Source organism: Mauremys mutica, chromosome 2 (genome assembly GCF_020497125.1).
Source record: "Mauremys mutica isolate MM-2020 ecotype Southern chromosome 2, ASM2049712v1, whole genome shotgun sequence".
NCBI lineage: Eukaryota > Metazoa > Chordata > Testudines > Geoemydidae > Mauremys > Mauremys mutica.
This window is the reverse complement of record NC_059073.1, coordinates 6,297,870-6,324,049: the sequence shown is the minus strand read 5'-3', so window position 1 is coordinate 6,324,049 and position 26,180 is coordinate 6,297,870. Positions and strand designations below refer to the sequence as shown.

The following is a 26,180-nucleotide window of genomic DNA, read 5'->3' as shown; positions in this document are numbered from 1 at the left end:
GTGATCAGGGCCAGATTTAGGGGCAGACAACCCAGGTAGCCTCCTGGCTGCTCGGCTTGGGGGGCGCCAGGGAGCTGTTTTTGTTGTTAGTGACAAAAGGGAAAATAGAACGTTTGAAGTAAAATGTTTCAGGTATTCCGAATGTGGCTTCATTTTTCACTAGCCTCCTAGAATGTTCTGGACCTTTCTAGAATCTTGTGGAACCTTCCAGATTTTCTGAGAACTACATTTAACTTGAACCTCCTGGAATGTTGTCAGCCAGGCCCTCTTGGGTATATAAGGAGTAGGACGTTACCTGTCAGTCAGTCAGACATAAGAACAAGGTGAAGTGAGAGCCCAGCTATAATATTGTGAACATTGTTTTATTGATAATACATTTCAGTTATTCTTAAAATTTAAAAGTTTCTATACGCATAGAGGGGGAAAAATTATTTGCTTATATTGGCATGAATAAATACAGATTTACAGATCTTAGCTTGTAAATTTATTGTGCTATATAGTATATAATATATAGTGATAAGTCATGCATGCAAATTGCGCATCAAAGTTGCAAAATGGGCTACAAATGCAATAAAAATTAGGTATTCAAAAACTTAGCAAAGGGAGAGGGGGCACCATTTGGTCTAGGGCTGGCCTTGAGTGTGGCTGATATTAATAGGAGACACATGACTAATTGGCTTCTTCATACTTTTAAGCTGCAGGGTGTTCCCCAGAAACTGGCTACCCCACAGCTAAAAACTGCAGACTGAAATGCATGCTCTGAGGAGCAGAACATGGCAAACACCAGGGAATTTAATAGGCAGTGCTCATGTTTGAACTGAAGGGGTTTGCTTAAATAGGAGGAATCAAAATTTCATGATAGACGCTAGATTGGCATGTTAGCCAGGAGCCCAGGGGCCATAGCTATGTGCTTGACATCACGTGGCTCTTTGAAACAGAGCTGGGGCCTGTGGGGAGACAGCCCTTGGCTGCAGACAAACGAGAGCAGAACCTCAAAGATACGAACACCAGAGTTACGGACTGACCGGTCCACTGGACACCATGAAACCAGAAGTAACCAATCAGGCAGCAGCAGAGACCTCTCCCCCCCCCAAGTGCAAATACTGTCCTGTGCTTGTATTGCATCTTACAGGTAGGCACCTCTGGGCTGCCTGGCCTCACCCCCACGCACGGGGCAGCCACTTACAGCAAGATGCTGGGGCTGCCAGCCCACGGCCGTCGGAGCCAGCCAGCAGAGCAGGAGCAGTGCCGGGGTCTGCGCTGCTTTCACCCCACCCCTTCCCCTCCACCCCACCGGGAGGGGGATGTGCTGTTTTATCTCCCCCTTCCCTGGGAGGGGGACACACAGTTTTCACACACACACCCCCTACCAGGAGGGGGACAAGCTTGCAAACTCATGCTGGGGCTGAGTAGGGAGCTCAGCTGCGGCTGAAGCCTGGCCTAGAATGTCAGCTGCTGGAACCTCCATTCCCGAGCTGTGCGTAACTCTGAGGTTCTGCTGCATGCTGCTAGTTCAGTGCATGTGATCCTGTCTCCAGAGCCTCGGACAGCCTGCTGCTTACTGCCCACTGGGGGCGTTGCTCCTTCAGTTTAAGCAGGTAGGATATTGTGCTTTGGTGTTGCAAGTCCCCGATTCAGTCTCCACTGACGCTCCCATTGTCTACATGTCTGAGGCCTCAGTTCACTACCCAAAGCTCAGTCACACATGCTGCTTGGCTCGTGATGGAGCATTGCATGTCTGTGCAGGCTGCAGTCCCTCATGAACCATGACGCGGCCAGGGGCTGCATTGTGGCACTCGGCTGCATTCGACCTCTGCGTGCACGGCCCCCTGGCCTTCCCTGGCTGAAACTGCAGCAGCGTGTGGCAGGTTCTTCCCCAGTGCGCCATGCATCGTGGACCCCTCCCCTCCTCTGCAGGGCCGTGCTGAGCAAGGGCCTTCGAAGAGGCTCCTAGTCTGTGTTCTCGAGATGAGCCAAGCTCCAGCATGCACGTTTGTCTACCCCCTGGTGTCTGCTCCTCCCCCAGGGAGTGCACTGGCCCACGCTCCCCTGGCATGGGGCCTGTGGGGGATGGAGAGCAACGTAGCCCTGGCATGTCAGACTTGGCAGACAGGGAAGCTGAGGCAAAGCAGCCAAGTCAGGTGCCTGAGCCCATGCGGTGAGTTAGTGGCAGAACCGGGCCTGAGCTCAGGAGTTGCCGGCTCCCAGTCCTGGGCAGAGACCATTAGACCCGGCTGCCTCTGTCCCCAGCTTCAGCACCAGCCCAAGGCCTGCTGGGCAAATGCCAGGCCATTGCCCCTGAAGCCTCTTTCCAGCGCAGGAGCTGACCAGCCATGTCATTGGGCCAGGCCAGGTGCTGCTCCCCCAGTGAGCCTTGCGTCAGAGGGCCTGGTTATCAGTAGGGCATCTGAGGTTTGGCTTGAACTGGGGACATAAATGGGTATTTATCCAATAAACAGTGGGAAACCGCCAGCAATGGTTATTTGTATCTACAGGCTTGTCTATACTGGGTGGTAAGACTATGGGGGGGGGGTGATTTCTAAAGCGCACTAACGTGTTGTAGACCCTGTTGGTGAACACAAAAGGTTCCCTAGAGCGCTTGGATGCAGTGCTGTGTGAACCAGCACTACACTGAGGTGCGCTGGGAAATTACTCATTACGGTATGTACAAAGGGGGAGCCCCCCAAACCCCAGATCTTTGGACATCTGCGCAAAACTCAAAATCTGCTAAAAATAAACCTGAAAAAATGAAATGAATAAACTCCGGAAAACAGCAGCCCTAGTACTAAGGGTGCACTGTCAGTGATTCTCAGGCGAAGGCATACGTATGGCCCTGTTGCTGATCCCATGATACCTTCATAGGAGCAGAGCCTGTCCATCGGGCTGCAGCTGGGAGCCATCATGGAGGCAGTGACTGGGACGCTGGGGGACAGACGTGCCAGCTCCTGAGAGCCAAAGTACAGTTCATTATCAGCCTCGATCTGCACCCATTGGTGCAGCGTGGTATCTGATCCCAGGGCACGAAGGCCGTGGCTGCATGCCCACCCCAGAGCCCAGCCTGCTGGCTGATTGACACAGTGGCATGGATCGCAGCCCCACAGAGGATGCGTGTTCTGCTGGCGCAGTTGGAGGTGAGATGCTACAGTTACAGCCTTGTGTGCAGGGGAGAGATGGGATTGGGAGTGGGGTGGAAACAGGTAAATTGTAGCCCTAGGGCAAAGGGAATTGGTGAGATGGGAGAAGCTTGAGACTTTGTCTAGGATCAACCTTCAGCTTGGAGATAGGCCTGGCTAGAGCCCCTGCCCAGCTCAGGGGCGCACTCTTTCCCCTCCCTCTCTCGCCTGGCTCTAGCACTATGGATGGCGCCACATGTGAGCTACATAACCCCGGGCTAGTCTGGAGGAAGGATGGTGTTGTGGTTAAGGCACAAGCCCAGGTGTCAGGACTCCTGAGTTCTGTTCCCCGCTCTGTCCCTGACTTGAATTGTGATTCAGGGTACGGCCCTGCCTCTCCCAGTCCCTCGCTGTCCAGTCCAGGGGAGCCGAGAGGCTCAGTTTGTTAATGGACTGAGGACTTGAGAAGCTCAGGCAGAAGGTGTTACAGGCAACCAGTGTGTCATTGCCTTCCCTGGATTCTGCCAGGCTCCCTGCTTCTGTTCAATTCTGGGCCCCAAGCGTCTTCCCCCTCCTTGTTCATGCTGCTCCGTGGCTGATGCCTGCTTCACTTGACACACAGCCCTTGTCCGGCTTAGCCACATGCCTGAGCAGAACACGAGATCCATGCCTTGTCCACCATCCAGCTCCAAGAAGACTCAGCGGGTCGCAGTGCATGCTGACCAGGCCAGTGAGTGTGCCGGAGTGTAGGGCAGGCCAGCGCATGGCAGTACTTCTCTCATGTTTTCTAGGCCCAAACTTGAGGTGCCAATGATTTCACACTGGATCCAGAAATGGAGGCCCAAGTAGGTGTCCTAGCAGTTTGTGCTGCTGTGGGCAGGGCGCCGTGCCGCTGGCTGTGAGGACCCATTGGGCGCTCCACAGCCAGCGGGGGTGGTGGTGGTTTGAACTCTGTAATTCACTACAGATGGCAAGGCACACAGATACTGCAGGAGTGGGGGGCCAGAGAGAGATGGGCCAAATTGGACAAGGTGCCCATCACCACCACATAAAGGCAGCTGCTTATTGAGAACTCCAGGGGAGTAATACTTTGCTTCAGTCTTAACGGCTGAGGATGTTAGGGAGATTCCCAAACCTGAGCTGGCTTTTGTAGGTGACAAATCTGAGGAACTGTCACAGATTGAAGTGTCACTAGAGGAGGTTTTGGAATTAATTGATAAACTCAACATTAACAAGTCACCGGGACCAGATGGCATTCACCCAAGAGTTCTGAAAGAACTCAAATGTGAAGTTGTGAAACTATTAACTAAGGTTTGTAACCTGTCCTTTAAATCGGCTTCGGTACCCAATGACTGGAAGTTAGCTAATGTAACGCCAATATTTAAAAAGGGCTCTAGGGGTGATCCCGGCAATTACAGACCGGTAAGTCTAACGTCGGTACCGGGCAAATTAGTTGAAACAATAGTAAAGAATAAAATTGTCAGACACATAGAAAAACATAAACTCTTGAGCAATAGTCAACATGGTTTCTGTAAAGGGAAATCGTGTCTTACTAATCTATTAGAATTCTTTGAAGGGGTCAACAAACATGTGGACAAGGGGGATCCGGTGGACATAGTGTACTTAGATTTCCAGAAAGCCTTTGACAAGGTCCCTTACCAAAGGCTCTTATGTAAATTAAGCTGTCATGGGATAAAAGGGAAGGTCCTTTCATGGATTGAGAACTGGTTAAAGGACAGGGAACAAAGGGTAGGAATTAATGGTAAATTTTCAGAATGGAGAGGGGTAACTAGTGGTGTTCCCCAAGGGTCAGTCCTTGGACCAATCCTATTCAATTTATTCATAAATGATCTGGAGAAAGGAGTAAACAGTGAGGTGGCAAAGTTTGCAGATGTTACTAAACTGCTCAAGATAGTTAAGACCAAAGCAGATTGTGAAGAACTTCAAAAAGATCTCACAAAACTAAGTGATTGGGCAACAAAATGGCAAATGAAATTTAATGTGGATAAATGTAAAGTAATGCACATTGGAAAAAATAACCCCAACTATACATACAACATGATGGGGGCTAATTTAGCTACAACGAGTCAGGAAAAAGATCTTGGTGTCATCGGGGATAGTTCTCTGAAGATGTCCACGCAGTGTGCAGAGGCGGTCAAAAAAGCAAACAGGATGTTAGGAATCATTAAAAAGGGGATAGAGAATAAGACTGAGAATATATTATTGCCCTTATATAAATCCATGGTACGCCCACATCTCGAATACTGTGTACAGATGTGGTCTCCTCACCTCAAAAAAGATATTCTAGCACTAGAAAAGGTTCAGAAAAGGGCAACTAAAATGATTAGGGGTTTAGAGAGAGTCCCATACGAGGAAAGATTAAAGAGGCTAGGACTCTTCAGCTTGGAAAAGAGAAGACTAAGGGAGGACATGATAGAGGTCTATAAAATCATGAGTGATGTTGAGAAAGTGGATAAGGAAAAGTTATTTACTTATTCCCATAATACAAGAACTAGGGGTCACCAAATGAAATTAATAGGCAGCAGGTTTAAAACAAATAAAAGGAAGTTCTTCTTCACACAGCGCACAGTCAACTTGTGGAACTCCTTACCTGAGGAGGCTGTGAAGGCTAGGACTATAACAATGTTTAAAAGGGGACTGGATAAATTCATGGTGGCTAAGTCCATAAATGGCTATTAGCCAGGCTGGGTAAGAATGGTGTCCCTAGCCTCTGTTCGTCAGAGGATGGAGATGGATGGCAGGAGAGAGATCACTTGATCATTGCCTGTTAGGTTCACTCCCTCTGGGGCACCTGGCATTGGCCACTGTCGGTAGACAGATACTGGGCTAGATGGACCTTTGGTCTGACCCGGTACAGCCTTTCTTATGTTCTTATGTTCTTATACAGGAATGGTCATTTCTGTGTATTCAGGCAGCAAGGAGAGGCTGTCCTGCTACCTCTGATGGAGCTGCTAGGCTAGCAGCTGGCACCCATCAGGTTCAGTGAGAACCATCCCTGCTCACCAGCTGTGCAAGGGATCCCTCAGCTTGTTCCCCCTGGGAGCCTGTAGTCCCCCCTGCTCTCCCCACTGCTGTCTTAGGAGTTCCACCAGCCTGAGCTGATTTCCTGCAGTGCTGGGAATGAGATGCTCACGAGGCTGCAGTCGAGCAGGCAGCCTCTTGCGGTGCTGCAGTCAGCCACGGGCCTGCGGTGAAACGTAGCAGCGTAAGCCTGGACCCTGGGCTGGGGAGGAGTTAGACACTGAAGTGAAGGGTGGCTGCTCAGCTGCTGAGCGTGGGTTCTGGTGGGCACTACCACCCAGCCAAGCCTTACCCCTCATTCGCCCCTTGCCAAAGCAGGCAAGGGCTGCAGTGGGATTTCTGGGCTCATGGCTCCCCCCACCATATGACCAAGGGCAGAATATTTCCTTCTCTTCTCTGTGTCCGGGAGCCACCATCCTCTGCTGGAGGCTGTTCGGCAGGTACATAGCACTTTCCACCTTCACTGAGCAGTAGGCCTCTTGCCATCACGTCACGTCCATTCCCCTGCCCGTACGGGGAGTGCTCCCCCATGGGCTAGGCTAGGGGTTTCTCCAGGTTTAATTAAAAGCGAAGGAACCTCCCTTGCCCTAGGAGATGATTTCGGAATCTGATCCACCTCAAGGCTGGGAGAGTTCTTCATATTCAACCTTTCTCTGTTTGCTTCGTTACTCCTCACTATGACCCCTCCCTCTGGTGTCTGACCCTTGCCCAGCCGCGCTGTGGAGTTAGCTCTTGGATCAGTCCCTCCAGCCCCCCGATCGCTTTCCTTGTTCCCTGACTTTCTTCTCATTTGTCAATGCCGTGGAAAGGCCTTCGCAAGCCCTTTGGTAGCTGGTCAGTATCATTATCCCCATTTTTCAGATGGGGAAACTAAGGTTCAGAGAGAGGAAGGGAGTTGGCCAAAGGCAGAGGGAATTGGCACCAGGGCCTGGGTTGGAACACAGGAGTTCCTGCCTCCCTGCTATGTGCTCACAGCGTTAGATGAAGCTGCCTCTCTCAGTGCCGCTTCCCCTGCACCCAACTTGAGCAACAATCCCAGCCTGTTGTTCAAGAGTCCTGAGTCACGTCTCTGGCACACAGCCTGGCTGGCTTTCAAAGAGTCTCTTGTCCTTGTGAGGTTTGTGTCACTGGGCTGTGGTCCCAGCAAAGCTCCGCTGCTGCTGAGGTGCAGTTCTTGTGCTCCTGCCCCCAATCTGCTCTGAGCAGGACATGGTGGTGGGGATGAAGCGCAAATAGCCTCAGGAAAGTGAAAATAGCCTCCCAAGCATAGACTGCTCCCCTTGCTGGACAGAGAGCTCCATCAGCTGACTTCGGGGACACAAATCCATGTCCACTGCTCTCCACAGAGCCAGCCCAGCTCTGAGAGGGAGACCGGAGTCTATCCCAGCTCATGCGCCACCAGCCGATTTTCTAGCCACCGGAATCAACTGTGCATTGGCCCATCAATCCCTGAGGAGCGCCAGTGGGATTGGTCACATGTGGCAGTTTAGTTTGGAGCAATGGGTTATGCAGGTGTAGCTCAGAGCAGCCCTTGGCCCATAAAGTGTTTATTACCACGGATGATGCATGAGCCGAAACGAACCCAGTTTGCTCTGAGACCCTACAGGCTGTGTGCAGCCATAGCGCAAGGGATGATAACCCCCCCGGTGCAACGTGGACACTTTTAACCTATATAATAAGGTTAGGCCTAGACGTGTGGCAGCAGGGGTGGGCTGCCATATTCCCTGGATGCCCGAAGGCTCGGGTGGCGTGGGCTCGGTGGATGTATGCTCCTGGGCACATCGTGGGTGGGGATTTAAAGGCCTCGTGGCACATGCAGGAATGGATCTCTCCTGGTGAATCTCCACGTTATTAAGTGTGCCGTGTATAGTGCTAACACTATATATTGGTGAGTGCACAGTACCGCAGGAGTCAGAGTCGGCCACCAGACCTTCATGTGTGGGTCTCTGAGGCTGTTCTCCACTTTAAAATTGTAACTTTTATATACATCAAAATACACGCATGTGTACACACACACACACACACACACACACACTCACTCTTCCTAGGCTGACCTGTAATAGGCAAATGAAGCTCATTTCATTACGTTGCCTTGGTCAATGCTGGATTGTGGCACTGCCTGTCCCACTTACGAAAGCCAGTGTCTAACATCAACCTCTGTTTTCCTTCTGACCCCAGGAGGAAAAGGCTGGTCCCAGGACCAACATCTTCTTATTGTTTTATTACGGTTCCTTTATTTTTTTCCCATGTCATTTTATGTTAACAGGAGCCATGTTTTCAAAGCTGCCGGCATTAGATCTTTCTGATGCAATGTTCAACCAAGGTCCTGTCCCTTTCTGGTTGCTAAAGATCCCATGGAACTCTTCTGCATGGGCGGGGGTCCCAACCCTGGTGTCCTGACCAAATCCCAGATTGGGTGGTTAAGTTCTTCCAGCTTCAGTTCCCCTGCAGTTTCAATAGGAGGAGTTAATCTTTTCTTAAACTGTTGAAAACCTATTGCTTGGCGGTGTTAGTGAGGAGGGCTGCTGCTTTCCACCCCAGAGAGCGCTGCAGTTCAGCAATTCCTTCATATTCTGAAGGAACCTGAGAGACTTGATATCAAGCTCTCCATAAATGTAAGATTGTAAGAAGCAGCATTTGTGCACTGAGTGCCGGAACGGGTTAGGGTTTTAGTGGCAGATGGTGTCAGAGAGGTGAAGGGTCTCACCCGAAATCACACTGTGATCCAGCGGCAGGGCTGGGAATAGGTCCTGGAGCTGCTGGGTTCCAGCTCTGCGCCTGGACCAAGTGCAGCAGCTGTTTAAGCACACACACAACAAATGCAGCGTGACAGTTTGAGGCAGGGAGTGAGACGGCAGGGGGAACTGAGGCCAGCAGAACATAACTGCCTGAGCCAGACAGACGGACTGAAGTGTTCAAACTCGAGGGTCTGAAGTTAGGCACTACACAGAAGTGACTGTAAATCCGCCTGTGTATATTGAGATGCCTGACGTCAGACACTCCAGTTAGACAGTGTTGGTCCTAGGCCTGGATTCTGCTCACCGCCTGGCCCAATGGAGGGAGAGCAGAACCTGGCTGGCGTGGCTCAATGTGACTCTGCTGGACATGACCCAAACCTGACCAGACAATTCGCTGGTGTGTCCGTCTGCCCTCCCTGTTCCAGAGGGACCCAGGCGCTTCCGAGAATGCCTCCCTGTGCTGCTGGCTTTGAAAACAGGGCTCTCTGCGCGTGAAGCCATTTTCTCTTTTGTGTTCCATTCTGTTGTCCTCATCGTTTTGTTTGTTTCTCAGTGACTCAGCACATTAAAGAGCTCCTGGAAAGGAACAGTAAGAAGAAATCCAAATTGAGAAAGAAACCCAAGCCCTATATCGAAGAGCATGATGGTAGGGTCCACGTCACCGTTCATTTAGCACCTTCCTGTCTTAGACATAGTAGCAAACCTGCTTCTTTCAGCCTCTTACCCTCCCCTCCACCTCCACTTTGGTTCTGTCCATCCTCTTAACTGTTCATCTGGGCTGTGCCTGCGCTAGGGATGAGACGTGCTTGTGAGGCCCCCAGGGCCTGCCTCTGCTGTGACTTGGACACTGGTGTGGATGGGGGCCAATGAGGATCGAGGTGCCTTGGGAGAGCGTGACCGGCCGTGGAGCTGCTCTCTGCACTGGGTGTCGAGCCCAGATTGGCTCTGCTGTGGAGAGTCCTGTCTGAGATCCAGCATCAACCCCTGTCCATCCCTAGTGCAGACAGGGCCTGTGCTTTGCTCAGTAGCATTTACAGCATTTGGGCAGGGTTGGCAGTGGTGGGAAATGCTCTGGTAACCAAAGGTGCCTGCAGAAGCAGTGGTGGCTGCGATGGATGCAGTGAACGGGGAGGGGATGAAACACCGTGAATCGGCAGCAGCATTAATGAGTCCCCAATGTGGGCTCAGCTGGCTTTTCATCATCCGCCTTGGAGCTGAGTCACCGAGCAGGCTGTTCGGTGGTAAACTGCCTGCAGGTTTTTACAGCTATGATGTTGCTGGGATCTTTACCTTGCCCCTGTTTGAATAGGTTTAGTTATTTATTGTAATGTACCAATTAGTGAGGGGGGTGGGAGTGTAATTAACCAGAGCCAGTTAAAGACATGACTTAGGTTTCCTTGTTTGCTGAGAGATTAACCTGAGCTAGGGTTGGTCGGCTTTTATACTGCAAACCCGCATGGGGCATGGGGAAAGGGCGGCACCGCTCGCTCTCTGTGGCCTGACAAGACCTGGAGAGGGTTTGTTAAAAGGGGGAACCTGGCTGATGTTTTCATGCTGAGAAATGGGTGTTAAAAAGGTAAGTGTTTGGGACAGATAAATGATCTCTAGCAAATACCCCCTGAGCCAGCGTGTGCAGCTGATGAAGCAGTAAAGGGGGGTGGGAGCATGAGGGGGAGAGAGAGCTAAGTAGCTATTTCATTATAACATTTCACTCCAGTGGAATCTAAAGCCAGCCCCTGTCTGCCTTGCGTTAACCACAAGAGCAGGTCAGACGGGGAGCAACGCTGCCAGCCACACTCCAAACCTGGCCCCAGAACTCCAGCTAAAGACTAAGCTTGGCGCACTCCCCGGACCTGACCCAACCCTCCCAGTACCCACCTGAGCTGGCAAAGCTCCACTGGACAGAAGAGGAAACTGGAGCACAGAGAGGTTACCTGAGGGCAAGCCCAGAGCAGAGCGAGGAGTGGACCCCACACATCCCGAGCCCACGCTGATCCCCTTAGGAGGCTGCCGGGAAATGAGTTATTTGTACGAATTCATGCAATAGTGGAGCTCAGCTTTAGCTTTTTGCCTGACACGTCACCTTCCGTTCACATGAATTATTGCACAGTAACTTGTGTCCTGGCCATCCTGTGGCTCAAATCACTTAGCTGGAACTGACAATGGTGACATTTAAAAATGGGACATAACTCCCCAGACGAGATGGGCCTTTGTTCTGCCGGAGACACTTGTGTCTGGGAGATGAAGCCTCCTGTTCCCAGCATGCAAAGTGAAATGCACCCTGCTGACATGTACCAGCTCAGGGACCCCTAGATACACCACTTAAGTCCCACTTCAGCCCTGACTTAAGTCGTAACTAAATCTTGTGGGGCTTAAATACAGCCAGCCTGCTTGGAGAAAGGAGGAGCACTGCATGCTGGGATCTAGCCTCCACCAGCCACATTTCCACCGAGGACAGTCTCATGCTGTGCTGTAGAACTTCATGCACTGTGGCTGCACCCGTACCGCACCTCTTCACACCTCGAAGGCACTCATCACCATCGTATCTAAGCACCTCACACACACTAATAAATTAGCCTTGTAACCTGCCCCCCCTGCAGACTATACATGAGGTAGGGAAGTGTTTGTATCCCCAATTTACAGATAAGTAAACTGAGGCACAGAGGCGGGAAGTAACTGATCCAAAGTCATCCAGTGAATCAGTTGCGAAGGATGGAATAGAATTCAGCTCATCTGACTCCTAGATCTTTGTTATAAGCCTTGGTTCAATGCAGCACTTCAGTGTGTGCTTAAAGGTAAGCACATGCTTAAGTGCTTTACCGAATCAGGGAATTTTTAATCACAAGGGAGCATCCAGAAGAGAGTATCTGCATCTTACACAGGTCCAGTGTTCTCTTATCAAGGGTTCATAGAATAAACAATACCTTAAACCTTGGCCATGTGAGTTGCCCGGGCCCCATGGACTTCAACAGAGCTACTTGGGGGAGTAAAGTACCCAGGTGTTGGCAGGATCAGTGTGGTCATGGGACCTTCTTCTGGGACAGTCTCAGTTTTTCTTGTGATGTCCTAGGACAGCTGAAGTGTTCTGGTTTTTCATTTGAAAATGTTTGAGGTTCTATATAACTACAAAATGTGTTACCAGATGTAGTGCTAGCCCAGGCAGGATCTACGGAGCGAGTGTTCAGTGTGAGGAGTGGTGTTTGGAGTGAAGGGAAAAGTCGAATGAGCATAGACACTCTCCCCAGGCAGCTGGTTTGCTCAAAGTGAATGTTAAAGACACTTGTTAAGTCGGACACAAGTCACTGAAAAAATCCTGTGCTCCGAGAAGCGTGCCCGTCTTGCTGCGAGTGAGCAGCTGGGGACAGTGACACTAGCTCACTTTTTCAAAGTGAAATTTTGTCTTTTGTACAAGTATTTCACAAGCTTTAAAAAAATGTAAAGACTGGGCCTGTTTGGTTTTTGATCGAATACTCCTGGCAAAAAATAGGCTACATACCTCCCTTTTCTCTGTCTCATATTTGATATTTCTGGGCTAAAATTCCATTCTGCATTCAGCACCTTTCTCCCCCGCAGTGCTGTAGTGGGAAGCACAAGTCCAGCCTGTTCTTCCCGGCTATTTTTAGCTCTCAGCTGGAAGACAGTTTGGCTGCTCATGTTTCCCCTGTGCCAGGTGCATTGATTACAGTTGAACTGGTTAAACGGCCAGACTCTTGCAGAACACTCAGGTTTCCGTCTGAGCAGTTTAGGCCCTAGATAGAATCAAATCCCCTTTGTTCTGTTTGCCCGGTAACAGTATAGCTGCTTAGCACGTCCGTAGCACCGTCCGGCATCGGAGCGCTTCACAGACACACGTTGTCTGTACAAGCAGCCTGAACGGGTTTCTCCTGTTTGGTTTTTATGTTTGAAATACCTCTTTCTGCTGGAGGACTGTCACTGGCCCCTTAAGTGGAGTCAGGCTCAGCCTTGCCTGTCAGCAGCAGCTGTCCCCGAGCTGATCCTGACCTGGTGGCTTAGTTAGCACTGGTGAGCCTGGCTGTGGAAGGGCCGGAGAGGAGGCTTAGTCGGGAAGAGCCTGCTGAAGGGGGCCTCCTAGAGCAGAGTAGGGTCCAGACGTAGGGCCGGGGAGAAGCAGCCAGAGACCCCAGGGCGGGGAGGCAATGGGGAAATCTGCTGGGCCTGGGCGGCAGCGCTCAACCAGAGGAGCAGAGAAGAGCTCTGCAGGGCCTGGGAGTGGGGGCAAAGGGCAGGGAACTGCAGCCTCGCCCAAGGGGGCAGAAGAATTGGGTCAGAGGCTTATTTGGGTTTGCAGCTGGACTTTTGATACCCTGGAAGGAGACTGGACTGAGAAGGTGACCTGGCCAGTGGGCTGGGCCTCGGAAAAGTCTGACAGCCGTCACAGGCCAAAGCAATGCTCATAAGGTGGCACTGGGGACAAGAACGCCAGGCTATGATGCCAGAGGGGGTTACAGCAGGGAGTGGAGCAGTGTATAAGGGGTCCTTGGAGAACTGGAGAGAGTAGGTGTTTTTGCAACCCTTAATTGTGCAGCAGGGAGTGGTGCAAGTTTAAGGGTGCGTCTACACTACGGGATTATTCCGATTTTACATAAACCGGTTTTGTAAAACAGATTGTATAAAGTCGAGTGCACGCGGCCACACTAAGCACCTTAATTCAGCGGTGTGCGTCCATGTACCGAGGCTAGTGTCGATTTCCGGAGCGTTGCACTGTGGGTAGCTATCCCGTAGCTATCCCATGGTTCCCGCAGTCTCCCCTGCCCATTGGAATTCTGGGTTGAGATCCCAATGCAAAAACAGTGTCGCGGGTGATTCTGGGTAAATGTCATCACTCAATCCTTCCTCCGTGAAAGCAACAGCAGACAATCATTTCGCGCCCTTTTTCCCTGGATTGCCCTGGCAGACGCCATAGCATGGCAACCATGGAGCCCGTTTTGCCTTTTGTCACTGTCACCGTATGTGTACTGGATGCTGCTGACAGACGCGGTACTGCAGTGCTACACAGCAGCATTCATTTGCCTTTGCAAGGTAGCACAGACAGTTACCATTCTTATTGTACCGTCTGCCATGCCATTGTAAATTGGCAATGAGATGACGGTCATCAGTTGTTCTGTACCGTCTGCTGCTGTCATGGGTGCTCCTGGCTGGCCTCACTGAGGTCGTCCGGGGGCACATGGACAAAAATGGGAATGACTCCCCGGGTCATTCCCTTCTTTATGTTTTGTCTAAAAATAGAGTCAGTCCTGCCTAGAATATGGGGCAGGTGTACTAGAGAACCAGAGAGCACAGCTGCTCCGTGTCAGAGCCCCAGAGATCCCGCAGAAATGATGAGCTGCATGCCATTCTAGGGGGTGCCCCTGCAACAACCCCAGCTGTTGCTTCCCTCCTCCCCCACCCCTCCTGGGCTACCGTGGCAACTATCCCCCCATTTGTGTGATGAAATAATAAAGAATGCAGGAATAAGAAACACTGACTTTGTAGTGAGATAAAATGAGGGGGAGGAAGCCTCCAGCTGCTATGATAGTCCAGGCAGTACAGAATCTTTTCTTTACACATGAAAGGGGGGGGATGGGGCTGATGGAGCTCAGCCTCCAGTTGCTATCATGAAGACGGTTACCAGCCGTTCTGTACCATCTGCCGGGAATGACCGGGAGTCATTCCCATTTTTACCCAGGCGCACCCGGCCGACCTCACCGAGGCCAGCCAGGAGCACTCACGGGCTGATGATGACGATGGATAGCAGTCATATTGTACCGTCTGCCACCGGGAAGGGGATGCTGGTGTTCAGCACTGCAGTACCCCGTCTACCAGCAGCATGCAGTAGACATAGGGTGACATTGAAAAAAGGCGAGAAATGTTTTTTTCCCTTTTCTTTGGGAGGAGGGAGAAGGGTGTAAATTGATGACGTATACCCTGAAACACCTGGGAAAATGTTTTTGACCCTTCAGGCATTGGGAGCTCAGCCAAGAATGCAAATGCTTTTCGGAGACTGCGGGGACTGTGGGATAGCTGGAGTCCTCAGTCCCCCCTCCCTCCCTCCATGAGCGTCCATTTGATTCTTTGGCTTTCCATTACGCTTGTCACACAGCACTGTTCTGTGGCCTCTGTCTATCATAGCCTGGAGATTTTTTCAAATGCTTTGTCATTTCGTCTTCTGTAACGGAGCTCTGATAGAACAGATTTGTCTCCCCATACAGCGATCAGATCCAGTATCTCCCGTACGGTCCATGCTGGAGCTCTTTTTGGATTTGGGACTGCATCGCCACCCGTGCTGACCAGAGCTCCACGCTGGGCAAACAGGAAATGAAATTCAAAAGTTCGCGGGGCTTTTCCTGTCTACCTGGCCAGTGCATCCGAGTTCAGATGGCTTTCCAGAGCGGTCACATTGGTGCACTGTGGGATACCGCCCGGAGGCCAATACCGTCAATTTGCAGCCACACTAACCCTAATCTGACATGGCAATACCGATTTCAGCGCTACTCCTCTTGTCGGGGAGGAGTACAGAAATCGGTTTAAAGAGCCCTTTATATCAATATAAAGGGCCTCGTTGTGTGGACGGGTGCAGGGTTAAATCGGTTTAACGCTGCTAAATTCGGTTTAAATGTGTAGTGTAGACCAGGCCTAAGATGCTCTTATTCAGTTTATGCCTGGGGTTGTATGCTGGGATTGCCTGCAGTAGCAGGGGACTGGATGTGATGACCCAGGGTGTCCTTTCCAGTCCTGTGCTCCTGTGACGTTCTTTTCTCGTTTTGGGCATTCTCAGGTCTTTGCGCTCACAGGACACGTTTGAGTCCCCACTGTTGGTTGAACTCTGATCTTGTGCGTGGGGAAGCTCAGCCATGCAAGCTACTCCCACGGCCTGAGGCCCTTGGATAAACCCAGCCTCAGTAAATCTAAGGAGCCTTGAAAACATCCTCAGTGCTGGAACCCAGACCCTTCCCCTGAGTAGTAAACTCCCCTGTCTCCCCTGATGGGCTGCTCCACTGCCCAAGAGGAGATGAGAGGGAGGCAGATGGTAAGATGCAGTATTGCCCCCAGTCCATGTCTGTTCTTCCCCTCTCCCAACAAGGTTGGCCGCAGCAGCTTCTGGCAGGTCTGCGAAACATTTTCCCACCATCCTTCCCACCCCTGCCATCCTTCCAATTGGAACCCCATCCTGTGATGGCAGGGGGCTGGGGGACAGGACTGAGGAGCATCAGCAAAGCTGTGCTTGGAGGCAAGGACCAGAATAACAAGGGGACTGTAGGCCAGGAGTGAGGTGGTGATGTGGTTGGCACAATAGGGAAGAGGTAATTTTATCACTGGAGTTTTAGGACGACAAAGAGAAGAAGAAGAGAACATTGTGGCCAGCGGGAGAAATGTAGGAGATCTTTAAGGCATGGACCAAGGTTTAGCAGTCAGGACGGAGATGAAAGGACGTTCCTTGGAGATGAAATAAGGGAAGAATAAACAGAACATAAGAATGGCCGTACTGGGTCAGACCAAAGGTCCATCTAGCCCAGTATCTGTCTACCGACAGTGGCCAATGCCTGGTGCCCCAGAGGGAGTGAACCTAACAGGCAATGATCAAGTGATCTCTCTCCTGCCATCCATCTCCATCCTCTGACGAACAGAGGCTAGGTACACCATTCTTACCCATCCTAGCTAATAGCCATTTATGGACTTAGCCACCATGAATTTATCCAGTCCCCTTTTAAACGTTGTTATAGTCCTAGCCTTCACAACCTCCTCAGGTCAGAAGTTCCACAAGTTGACTGTGTGCTGCGTGAAGGAGAACTTCCTTTGTGCAGGAGGCACAGGGTGTGGGGGCAGACAGGAAAGAAGGGAAATGAACCCAAAGTTGACATCCTGGATGTCTGGTGAGGATGGTGGTGTCCTCAACAGGGATGTAGAGATGCAGAGAGGAGGTTGGTGGGAAGATCAGCTCAGTTTTAAACACACTGAGCTTTATGTGGTTTCAAGACATCCAGGAGGCTGTTTCTGAGAGTGAGTGCAGCTGGACGGGTGAGGAAAGCTCAAGGCTGGAGAGTCATCAACATAGAGGGAATAGCTGGGCTCATGGGACTGGATGAGACCCTGCAGCAAGGGAGTTAGATGGTCAGAGCAGGGGATCATGGATGGAGCCCTGGGGGACGGATGACATGGAATAGAGGAGTGCAAGGGAGAAGATACAGAAGGTTACTGCTTCTGTGAGAGCTTTCAGTGACGAGCTGAAGGGTGGGGAGGGTTTGTGTGTGGTTGGAGGGGAGAGTTTGGTCATGTTGGGCCGGACCAGGGTGGGAATTCCAAGTACAAGGGAGCAATGTGTCAGGAGGGGGACACCAAACAGTAAGTGGCTGTGTGTTGTGAACAAGCTGTGGAGAGTGCTCAGTCCGGAGTACAAGGGAAGGAGTCCAGGGCAGAGGCACAGGCAAGAGCTGGCTTGGGTAGGGCCGGGAAGGCAAGGACCAGCTGAGACCATTCCAGCTAGCTCAGGACCTCGTCCCCCTCTGCACTCTTGTAATTACTCCCATGCTTTGCATTGCTGCTGTGTAGTGAGTGGGATCCAGCCTCATCCCCTTTCTGTGGGAGACGTTAAACTCCTGGTTTGTAATTAGTTTCCTTGTGCTTAAAGCACAATCTGAATGTAGCATTTCAACGAGTCTCTGGTCCGCCCTTGCTAGATCACAGCGACAGCCTGTACATTTAAGAATGTCTTGCGTCCCCAGCACATGCTGCTTTTAGAGTTGACATTATGGGTGCAGGAGTGCGTGGGAGTCCCGGCTTTGTGCAGATGTGAGAGGGTGGGGAGGAAGCTGATGCAGTTTATGTAACACAAGGGCTTTGACTTTGTATTTGTGCAAGGATCACAGTACATGCTGCAGAGCAGAGGGCTGGAGTCAGGCCTCCTGGGTTCCATTCACAGCTCTGGCCCAGCTTTGCTGTGCGACTTCGGGAGAGTTGCTTTTCTTCCCTGTGCCTCGGTTTCCACATCTGTATCATGGAGATGATGATCCTGACCCATCTCCGAGAGGATCGTGGGGCTGGAGTTTTAGTGTTTGTAAAGCAGTTTGAAATTCACAGGTGGAAGGGGCAGAACATATTTGTGTTATTGCTTTTGCTGGTGTCGTACATTCCCATCCTGTCGTGTGTGGTGTGCAGAGCCCATGCTGGTGGTGTGCAGAATGATGCCGTGGGACACTGGGGATATGGGAGGGGCAGTGGCTCCTTATGTGAGATCATTGGTGGCCAAGGGGCTGGGCATGGACAAGGGACACAGCCCAGGGCTCTCCCGTGTGTTCCTACCATGGAGTTTCCTACCAATGTAGCCAGTCAGGACAGAAGAACAAGTGCCGCAGCAGCCCATGTTCTGGTATGTGTGCTGCCTCCCACAGTGAGCACAGGAGATGCCTCTGATCTCTTTAGTGATGTGTCTGGCCCTTGATCTGCGATGTTACCCCAACACCCACGCCACTATATAAGGAGGGGTAGGAATGGTCAGCAAGCTGGCCGCTGCAAGCCCCTAGCCCCCATGCCCTCGGCCAGCACTGAACGAGGGGATCGATTGCAAGCATGCAAATCACTGCTTGGCAATTGTGCAGTTTCCATGGCTACATACCTCGTTGGTACAGTAAGATGCTTTACAGAAACAGGCCATGCAGCATTCCCTGCAAATCCACCAGCAAGCTCTGGCTGTAGGGCTGCTTACTGATGTCGGTTCTGGGCATTGCGGAGGGGGAGATGTGGAATTTTGTTACTGACGCACTTATTAATATCTGAGCAGGTCCCAGTTCGGCTGCCAAGGAGCACAGCAGATTTCCCACCTGCATCCAGAGCAGGGAGAGCTGTTTGCCATACCCAGTGCCTGGCAGATCTTGGGCCATACCTGGCTGGGAGATCGCTAGAGAAAGCCCTGCAGAGGCGCTGCTTTCTCCACTGCCCCAGCACGGAGTCATGGTGGAGGAGGTGCTGTACATTGTGCCTTTCAGATGAGATGCAAGCAGTGGTTATTAGAGATCACGTGGTCCCCTTTGTCAGGGTTAGTGCTGGCGTCCTGGCCACATTTCAACTCTAGTTACAAACTGCTTAGCTAAGATTTCCCCTGGGCTTTCCATCAGGCCAGGTCTTGTTCACTTCCTTGCCGACACTCCTGCAGAATGTGGCTGCTTACTGTTAAACAACTGCTGCGATCCACCCCAGAGGCGGCTCCGCTTTAGTGGAGGGTGAAGCAGTCCCTGGGTAGAGTTTGCATATCAGTTTGCAGAGCTCTGGGAGAGCTCTCTGGATGCGGCATTGTAGGGCAATGCAGTTGTTATCGTTCTTCCGTAAACCGAGCTCTCCCTTTCAGCCATGACCTGCCAATGGCCGCTGTTGGATTCTGTGTCCCTCTGCCCGTGAAGGCACCTTGCATGTGCTCGGTGTAGCTGTTTCCATGGAGGGTGCGTTGGATTGCTCTGTACCATGGCAGATTTGTTGCTCACCCAGTGGAGTGCACTGAGAATTGCTCTCGCCTTCCCCAGAGCTCTGTTAAAGTTCACCAAAAGCTTGCCATGCTTACTGAGCATCGGGGGCTTACGCTGCAGCTCTGGGCTGGGCTGGGGGCAAGAATGAGGGTCTCTGAAGGCTTCCAGGGGTCTTAATGCTCAGCTAGCAGGAGCTCTGCACACCCTTTGGAAATGTTACGAGCTAATGTCACTCATTGGTCTGTGTGTGTAGGATGTGTCTCCCCACTGGGTAGATGTAGGTCTGTGACAGCCCTTGGCTAGGGAGTCCAGGCTGTAGCGACTCCTGCCTGTAGCAATCCCTGGTGTCAGCCACAATGCAGCCATCCTACTAGCATATTAAACCCTGAACAGAAAACGCTCTGTTTGCTCAGGGTGACTTCACCCAAAGGGCTTGGCAATCACAGCGAGTTCTAAGCAAAGAACGGTAAGCACATCTAGAGCTTGTTACACCTACAAAGTGGACATTAGTCAGCCTTCTGGGTGAGGATGTCATCCCTATTTTACAGAGGGGGAAACTGAGGCACAGAGCAGGGCTGGGACCCCGAAAGCTGTGGCTCCTCAATGTCAACTGAAGGAAACTGCAGTTACCCCAATGCTTAATATGGAGGAAGCAGGCTACAGAACATGTGGCTCCCCAGCATGCAAATACACAGCTCAGTGGGGCGCATTGCATGCTGGGACTTGAAGTCTCTGCAGGCTGCATCTTCTTATTGAGGGATCCCCAGACTTGCACTTGGGTCCTGTTCTAGATGCAGAGAGCTTCCTTGGAAACCTGTTCCAGTGGTTTATTCCCTTCGCTGTTCAAAATGTGCACCTTATTTCCAGGCTGAATCTGTCCAGCTTTGACTTCTGACCACTGGATCATGTTAGACCTTCCTCGGCTAGACTGAAGAGCCCATTATTCAGTGTTTGTTCCCCATACAGGTACTCATAGATTGTGATCAAATCACCTCCTAACCTTCTCTTTGTGAAGCGAAATAGATTGAGCTACTTGCGTCTTTCACTCTAAGGCAGGTTTTCTCATCCTTTAATCATTCTCATGGCTCTTCTCTGAACCGTCTCCAAATTATCAGCATCCTTCTTGCACTGTGGGCACCAGAACTGAACCCAGGGTTCCAGCAGCAGTCGCACCGGTGCCAAACTCGGCGTGCCAGTCTCCTGCTCGCGATTCCCCGGTTTGTCCATCCAAGGCTCCCATTAGCCCTTTTGGCCACAGTGACGCACTGAGAACTCCAGTTCAGCTGGTTGTCCACCATGGCTAACGCTGATTGTGTCATGGATATTTTTAGTACAAGTCAGGGACAGGTCACGGGCAAGAAACAAAACATCATGGAAGCCGTGACCTGTCCCCGACTTTTACTAAAACATCCCTGCCAAAATGGGGAGGGAGGAGAGTCCAGCACCCTGCCCCTCCCCCAGCTGCAGCAGCGCGGAGCTGCAGGGTCCCCATTGCCTTGAGGAGCTGGGGGGTGTCCCCTGCCACTGCTGGTTGGGAGCTGTGGGGGGCCCCTTCCAGCAGCTGCTGAGCAGCTCCGGGGTCCCTCTGCCACCGGTGGCTGGGCAGCTCGGGGGTCCACGCCAGCACCGGTGGCCGGTCAGTTGCGGAGGTTGGGCTTTCGCAGGGGTCCCGCCCTGCTGGCTTCAGCAGATGTTACTGAGCATGCTCAGTACACACCAAGTAGCACATTCAGTCAGCAGTTTGACTGACAAATCTTTTTCAAAGCCCCTGCTCCCCAGGATAGAGTCCCCCGCCCTGTAGAAATGGCCGATGTTCTTTGTTCCTGGATGTATATGTTGACATTTCGCCGGATTCAAATACATATTGTTTGCTTGGGCCCAGCTTACTAAGGGATCCAGATTGCTCAGTGTCAGTGACCTGTCCTCTTCATTATTCACCTCTCTGCCACTTTCTGCATCATCTGCAAACTTTATTAGTTTTCTTCCAGGTCATTGATAAAAATGTTAAACAGCAGAGGGCCAGGAACCGATCCCTGCAGGGCCCCACTGGAAGCACACCCACTCAGCAGTGGTCCCCCATTTACAATTACATTTTGAGACCTATCAATTGACCAGTTTTTAATTCATTCAGTGTGTGCCATGTTCATTTTATATTGTTCTAGTTTTTTAGTTAAAATTTCTTCCGGTACCAAGTCAAATGCTTTATAGAAGTCTATGTACAATACCTCAACTCTGTTACCCTTATCAGCCAAACTTGTAATCTCATTACAAAAAGATATCAAGTTAGTTTGATAGGCTATTTCTGCCATTAACCCACGGTGATTGGCATTAATTATATTATCCTCCTTTAATTCTTCATGAATTGAGTCCCATATCAGCTGCTCCATTATCTTGCCCAGGATTGATGTCAGCCTCTAATTACCCAGGTCATCTCATTTACCGTTTTTAAATATTGGCACAGCCTAAGCTTTCCCCCAGTCTTCTGAAACGTCCCCTCAAAAACGTATTGAAAAGCAACAGTAATGGTCCAGCTGGCTCCTGAGTGGACCTATCAGACAGCTCCTTTAAACTCTGGGATGTAAGTTATCTGGGGCTGCTCATTTCAAAAGATCAAACTTTGGTAGCTGCTCTTTAATATCCTCCAGATACACTCATGGAATGGAAAGAGTGTCATTAGAGGATGAGATTAACATCTGTTTTCCCCAAATACAGATCAGGAATATTTATTGAATACTCTGTGCCTGTTCTGCATTATTATTCTTCATAATTCTACTATTTCCATCTAGTTGGCTGCTCTCCTCTCTCCATTTGTAACTAGCAGGAGTCTCCCTGGTTGTCCTGGACCCTGAGTGCCCTGTGTGTGTTGTTGGCAGGCTCTGGATTCCATCACGCGGATCCCCTTGTGGGACATAAGCATCAGATATCCCAGCGCAGGAAGCAGGAGACAAGCTGAACGTGAAGGCCCATGGGCCTCTCCATGGCAGCCAGCGTGGAGAATCTCGCCAGGGAAATCTCTGCGTGCCAGTGCTGAGTGCGCGTGACCTAGCAGTGCACCATCTCTCCAGAGCCACTGGCTTGGCTCAGCTCTGCCTGCTGGGGAAAAACTTCCCGAGATCCTCTGCTCCGACATGGCCTCTGACAAGCACAGTGTCCCTGGCTGGGCAAGGGGGATTGAGTCAACGTGAGTCTGTGATGCCAAGTGGCTTTGCCTGTCCACTGCTGTGGTCACATCCAGGGCTGTGAGCCAGGGGCGAGTGTCTGGGAGTGCGGGGCAGCGATGGTAAAGGAGACAGAGAGAGCGAAGCCGGCGTGGCTTCTCATCGCTGTTAGTGCTCATCCAGGACTGGTAGCCCAGGCTCGCTGCACGCAGGCTCTGACTGGGACACACACAGGGCTGGGCCAAAGGGGCTGGTGCTTTCAAGCTTCACCCCAGTGCTCCCAGCTAGTCAGGAGCGTTCCCCTGTGTGCTGCAGGTGCTGCAGTGGGACGTCTCTCCCCACGGCCTGCTTGACTCTCCCTAGGTCACAGCATGAAAGTTAGGCCAGGAAAAGCCACGCGTGTCTCTCCCTTGCAGTGTTTCCCCTCCTCATGCAGCACCTCATTCCCCTTCCTCCTTCCTTTCCCTCTTCCCCTTCCAGCGAGTCTTTCCCTGCCATCCTCTCCTTCCACAGACTGACCGAGGTTAGTGCTGGGAGAGCCTTCTTGGATCCAAGCCGGTCCCTCCCCCACGTCTCAGGTCAGGGTAGGATCCTTCCATACTGCGCATATCCCTGTCTAGTTCCAAACTCAGGCAATGCGGATTCCACCGTTTCCCTCAGACACTCCTCACCCCCCCACCCGCCTTCCTCCCATCATTCTCTCTTCTCCTCCCACCTACCCATCCTCCTCTGCTCCTTGTACCTGCACCTCTCCCCCTCCCATTCCTTCTCCTACGCCTCCCTCTCTCTGGCATCCTCTCCCTAGGACCTGTCCTGCCCGCCTCCCTGGCTATTCTGCTCTGTGTGCGCCTGCAGCCACGGAGGGAAATTGGCGTAGGCCCCAATCTGCGATGTGTCGGTTGAATCGCTGGGAGCCAGGGCAGGTTGGTACAGCACAGCCAGGCTGCCTGCGTATGCTGGCAGATGGTGGCCTGGGTGACCAGGCGCCGCTAAACCTGACTTTGAATAAAGGATCAGTAAAGCATGAATCGTATTAAGAGCAAACAAGCTGCTGGATCATGCCATGTTGGGGACTCAGTGATTGTCACGTTTTCAAACCGTCTCTGGTTTGCTCATCGGGTGCCTCCAACACGGGCATTTCAAATGTTCTCATTAGGCTCCCTAATTAGAGACCAATCCCCCTTTGACTCTTCACAGAGCTGGAACCATTCCCCTGGAACGCGCTCTGTTCTGAGTCTGCCAGCAGAGCTGCTCCCACCAGCAAGTGAGCCCTACTGCTTGCAGATCAGGGGCTGGAGTCCCTAATTTGTGAGCCCCTCACCTCACAGACGTGAGGCAGAAACCTCTTGGGCTCCACCTCTCAAAGCATGGCCCTTTTACACCAAGACCCCGTCTGTCCTGGGTCTGCAATGAACACAGGAACGACCAGGCTGGGCCAGACCGATAGTCCACCTAGCCCAGGATCCTGTCTCTGACAGTGGCCAGTGCCAGATGCTTCAGAGGGAGTGAAAAGAACAGGGCAGTTACTGAGTGAGCCATCCCCTGTGGTTTGGTCCCAGCTTCTTTAGAGACCCTCGGAGCATGGGGTTGTGTCCATGACCATCTTGGCTAATAATATTGATGGACTTATCCTCCATGAACGTATCTAATTTTTTTTAACCCAATTCTATGTTTGGCCTTCACAGCATCCCCTGGCAGTGAGTTCCACAGGTTGTGTGATGTGTGAAGCACTTCCTCTTGTTTGTGTAAAACCTGCTGAAATGGAGAGAAGAGGCTGTGCGTCCTGGGTTCTAGCACTGTGTGCTTGGCTCTTGTGCATAGAGCCAAATCATGGGAGAGCCATGGGAGGGGGGGTATTTTGTTTTCTTTCCCCTTGCGGGGTTTGCCCTAGGCATGGACCTGCAGTACCCAGGTTAAACAGAAAGTCTAAAAAACTAGGCATTTAAAAAAACAAGTTGTTAGGTCTAGGTCTTAGCGCTGTCCCAAATCCTCTGCCAGGCTTTGTGACTTTTACAACCAAACTCTCCCATCTTTGTACATCAGGAAAGAACTGGACAGACCAGGGAAGAGCAACAAAAATGATTAAAAAGCTAGAAACCATGACCTATGAGGGAAGACTGAAAAAGTTGGGTTTGTTTAGTCTGGAGAAGAGACGACTGCGAGGGGACATGAGAACAGTTTTCAAGTACATAAAAGGTTGTTACAAGGAGGAGGGAGAAAAATTGTTCTCCATAATCTCTGAGCATAGGACAAGAAGCAATGGGCTTAAATTGCAGCAAGGGAAGTTTAGGTTGGACATTAGGAAAAACTAACTGTCAGGGTGGTGAAGCCCTGGAATAAATTGCCCAGGGAGGTTGTGGAATCCCCATCAGAGCAGGTTGGACAAACACCTGTCAAGGATGGTCTAGCTCAGGGGTCGGCAACCTTTCAGAAGTGCTGTGCCGAGTCTTCATTTATTCACTCTGATTAAAGGTGTCGCGTGCCAGTCATACATGTTAACATTTTAGAAGGTCTCTTTCTATAAGTCTATAATATATAACTAAACTATTGTTTTATATAAAATAAATAAGGTTTTTAAAATGTTTAAGAAGCTTCATTTAAAATTAAAATAAAATGCAGAGCCCCCCGGACTGGTGGCCAGGACTCGGGCAGTGTGAGTGCCACTGAAAATCAGCTCGCGTGCCGCCTTCGGCACCCATGCCATAGTTTGCCTACCCCTGGTCTAGATAATACTTAGTCCTGCCCTGAGTGCAGGGGACTGGACTTGATGATTTCTCGAGCTCCTTTCCGATTCTATGAGTCTGTTTTTCTCTCCCCTTTTGTTGTGTGAGACCCACAGGCGGAACAGAGGGAGTCGATGCACGGGAAGTAGGCTATACATAATCTCCCTGTAGCACTCTCATGGCCCCCACTACCTCAGGACAGAGCCTCCCAGCTTTTAAGGTGTTTCTCTTCCCAGCACTCCTGTGAAGTAGGCTATTATCCCCATTTCACAGATGGGGGCTGAGGCACAGAGAGACTGACTGTCACAGAGTCTGTGGGGGAGCAAGGACTGGAATCCTGGTCTCTCAAGTCCTAGGTCCAGTGCTTAGGACACTAGCCATAATTTCTCTCCCAAGAGACTGCCCGGGTTGTCCAAAACTAGCTTGGACAAAGAACCAGGAGCCAGGCTGCCCCAGGGGAGATGGAGTGTATCAGCTAAAAGCTCTGTCCCATAGTGAGCATGTTCCTGCTCTGACCAGTGTGTGCTGGCACCAGCTGACAGGTGTGTCTGTAATGAGGGGGTGGGATTTGTCTCCGGTGGCATTAAAGCCACCCCGGTGTAGGATGATGCTAACAAGAAACGGAAGGATTTGCGGCTGTGCGCCAGAGCCAGGAAACCCAGCAGGGCTAAGCCGTGCAGCTGGATGGGAAGGAGCCTCGTGCTGCTAGCATGTCTCTGCGGTGAGGAAGGCCCTGCTGCCAGTAGACTGCAGTGCAAAGCACCGAGTGCAGCAGAAGGGTTGTGTGAGATGGGATCGCACTTGCCCCTGTAGGTGGGCTCCTTGCTAGGCAGGTGCAGTGTGTTGAGAACGTACCAATGAAACCCCATCTCTGCGGTGCCTGTTCCCACCTCCCGTCCGCACGCTGCCCAGGCACTCAGACCCACGCGGGCATCATGAGATGGCAGACTGG

General features: G+C 51.4%; 1 protein-coding gene across 8 annotated transcripts in view; it reads left to right on the top strand.

Annotated features, from left to right (window-relative positions):
• ARHGAP39 (Rho GTPase activating protein 39) overlaps positions 1-26,180 on the top strand; it is a 377,904-nt gene that overhangs the window by 269,129 nt on the left and 82,595 nt on the right. For 7 of the 8 annotated variants that reach the window (XM_045004343.1, XM_045004342.1, XM_045004345.1 and 4 more), the window contains one exon: positions 9,447-9,539. The exons of the other annotated variant lie outside the window; for it this stretch is intronic. In XM_045004343.1, the coding sequence (XP_044860278.1) occupies positions 9,447-9,539 (93 nt within the window). The remainder of the gene's footprint in view (positions 1-9,446; positions 9,540-26,180) is intronic. 8 annotated transcript variants of the gene reach the window in all.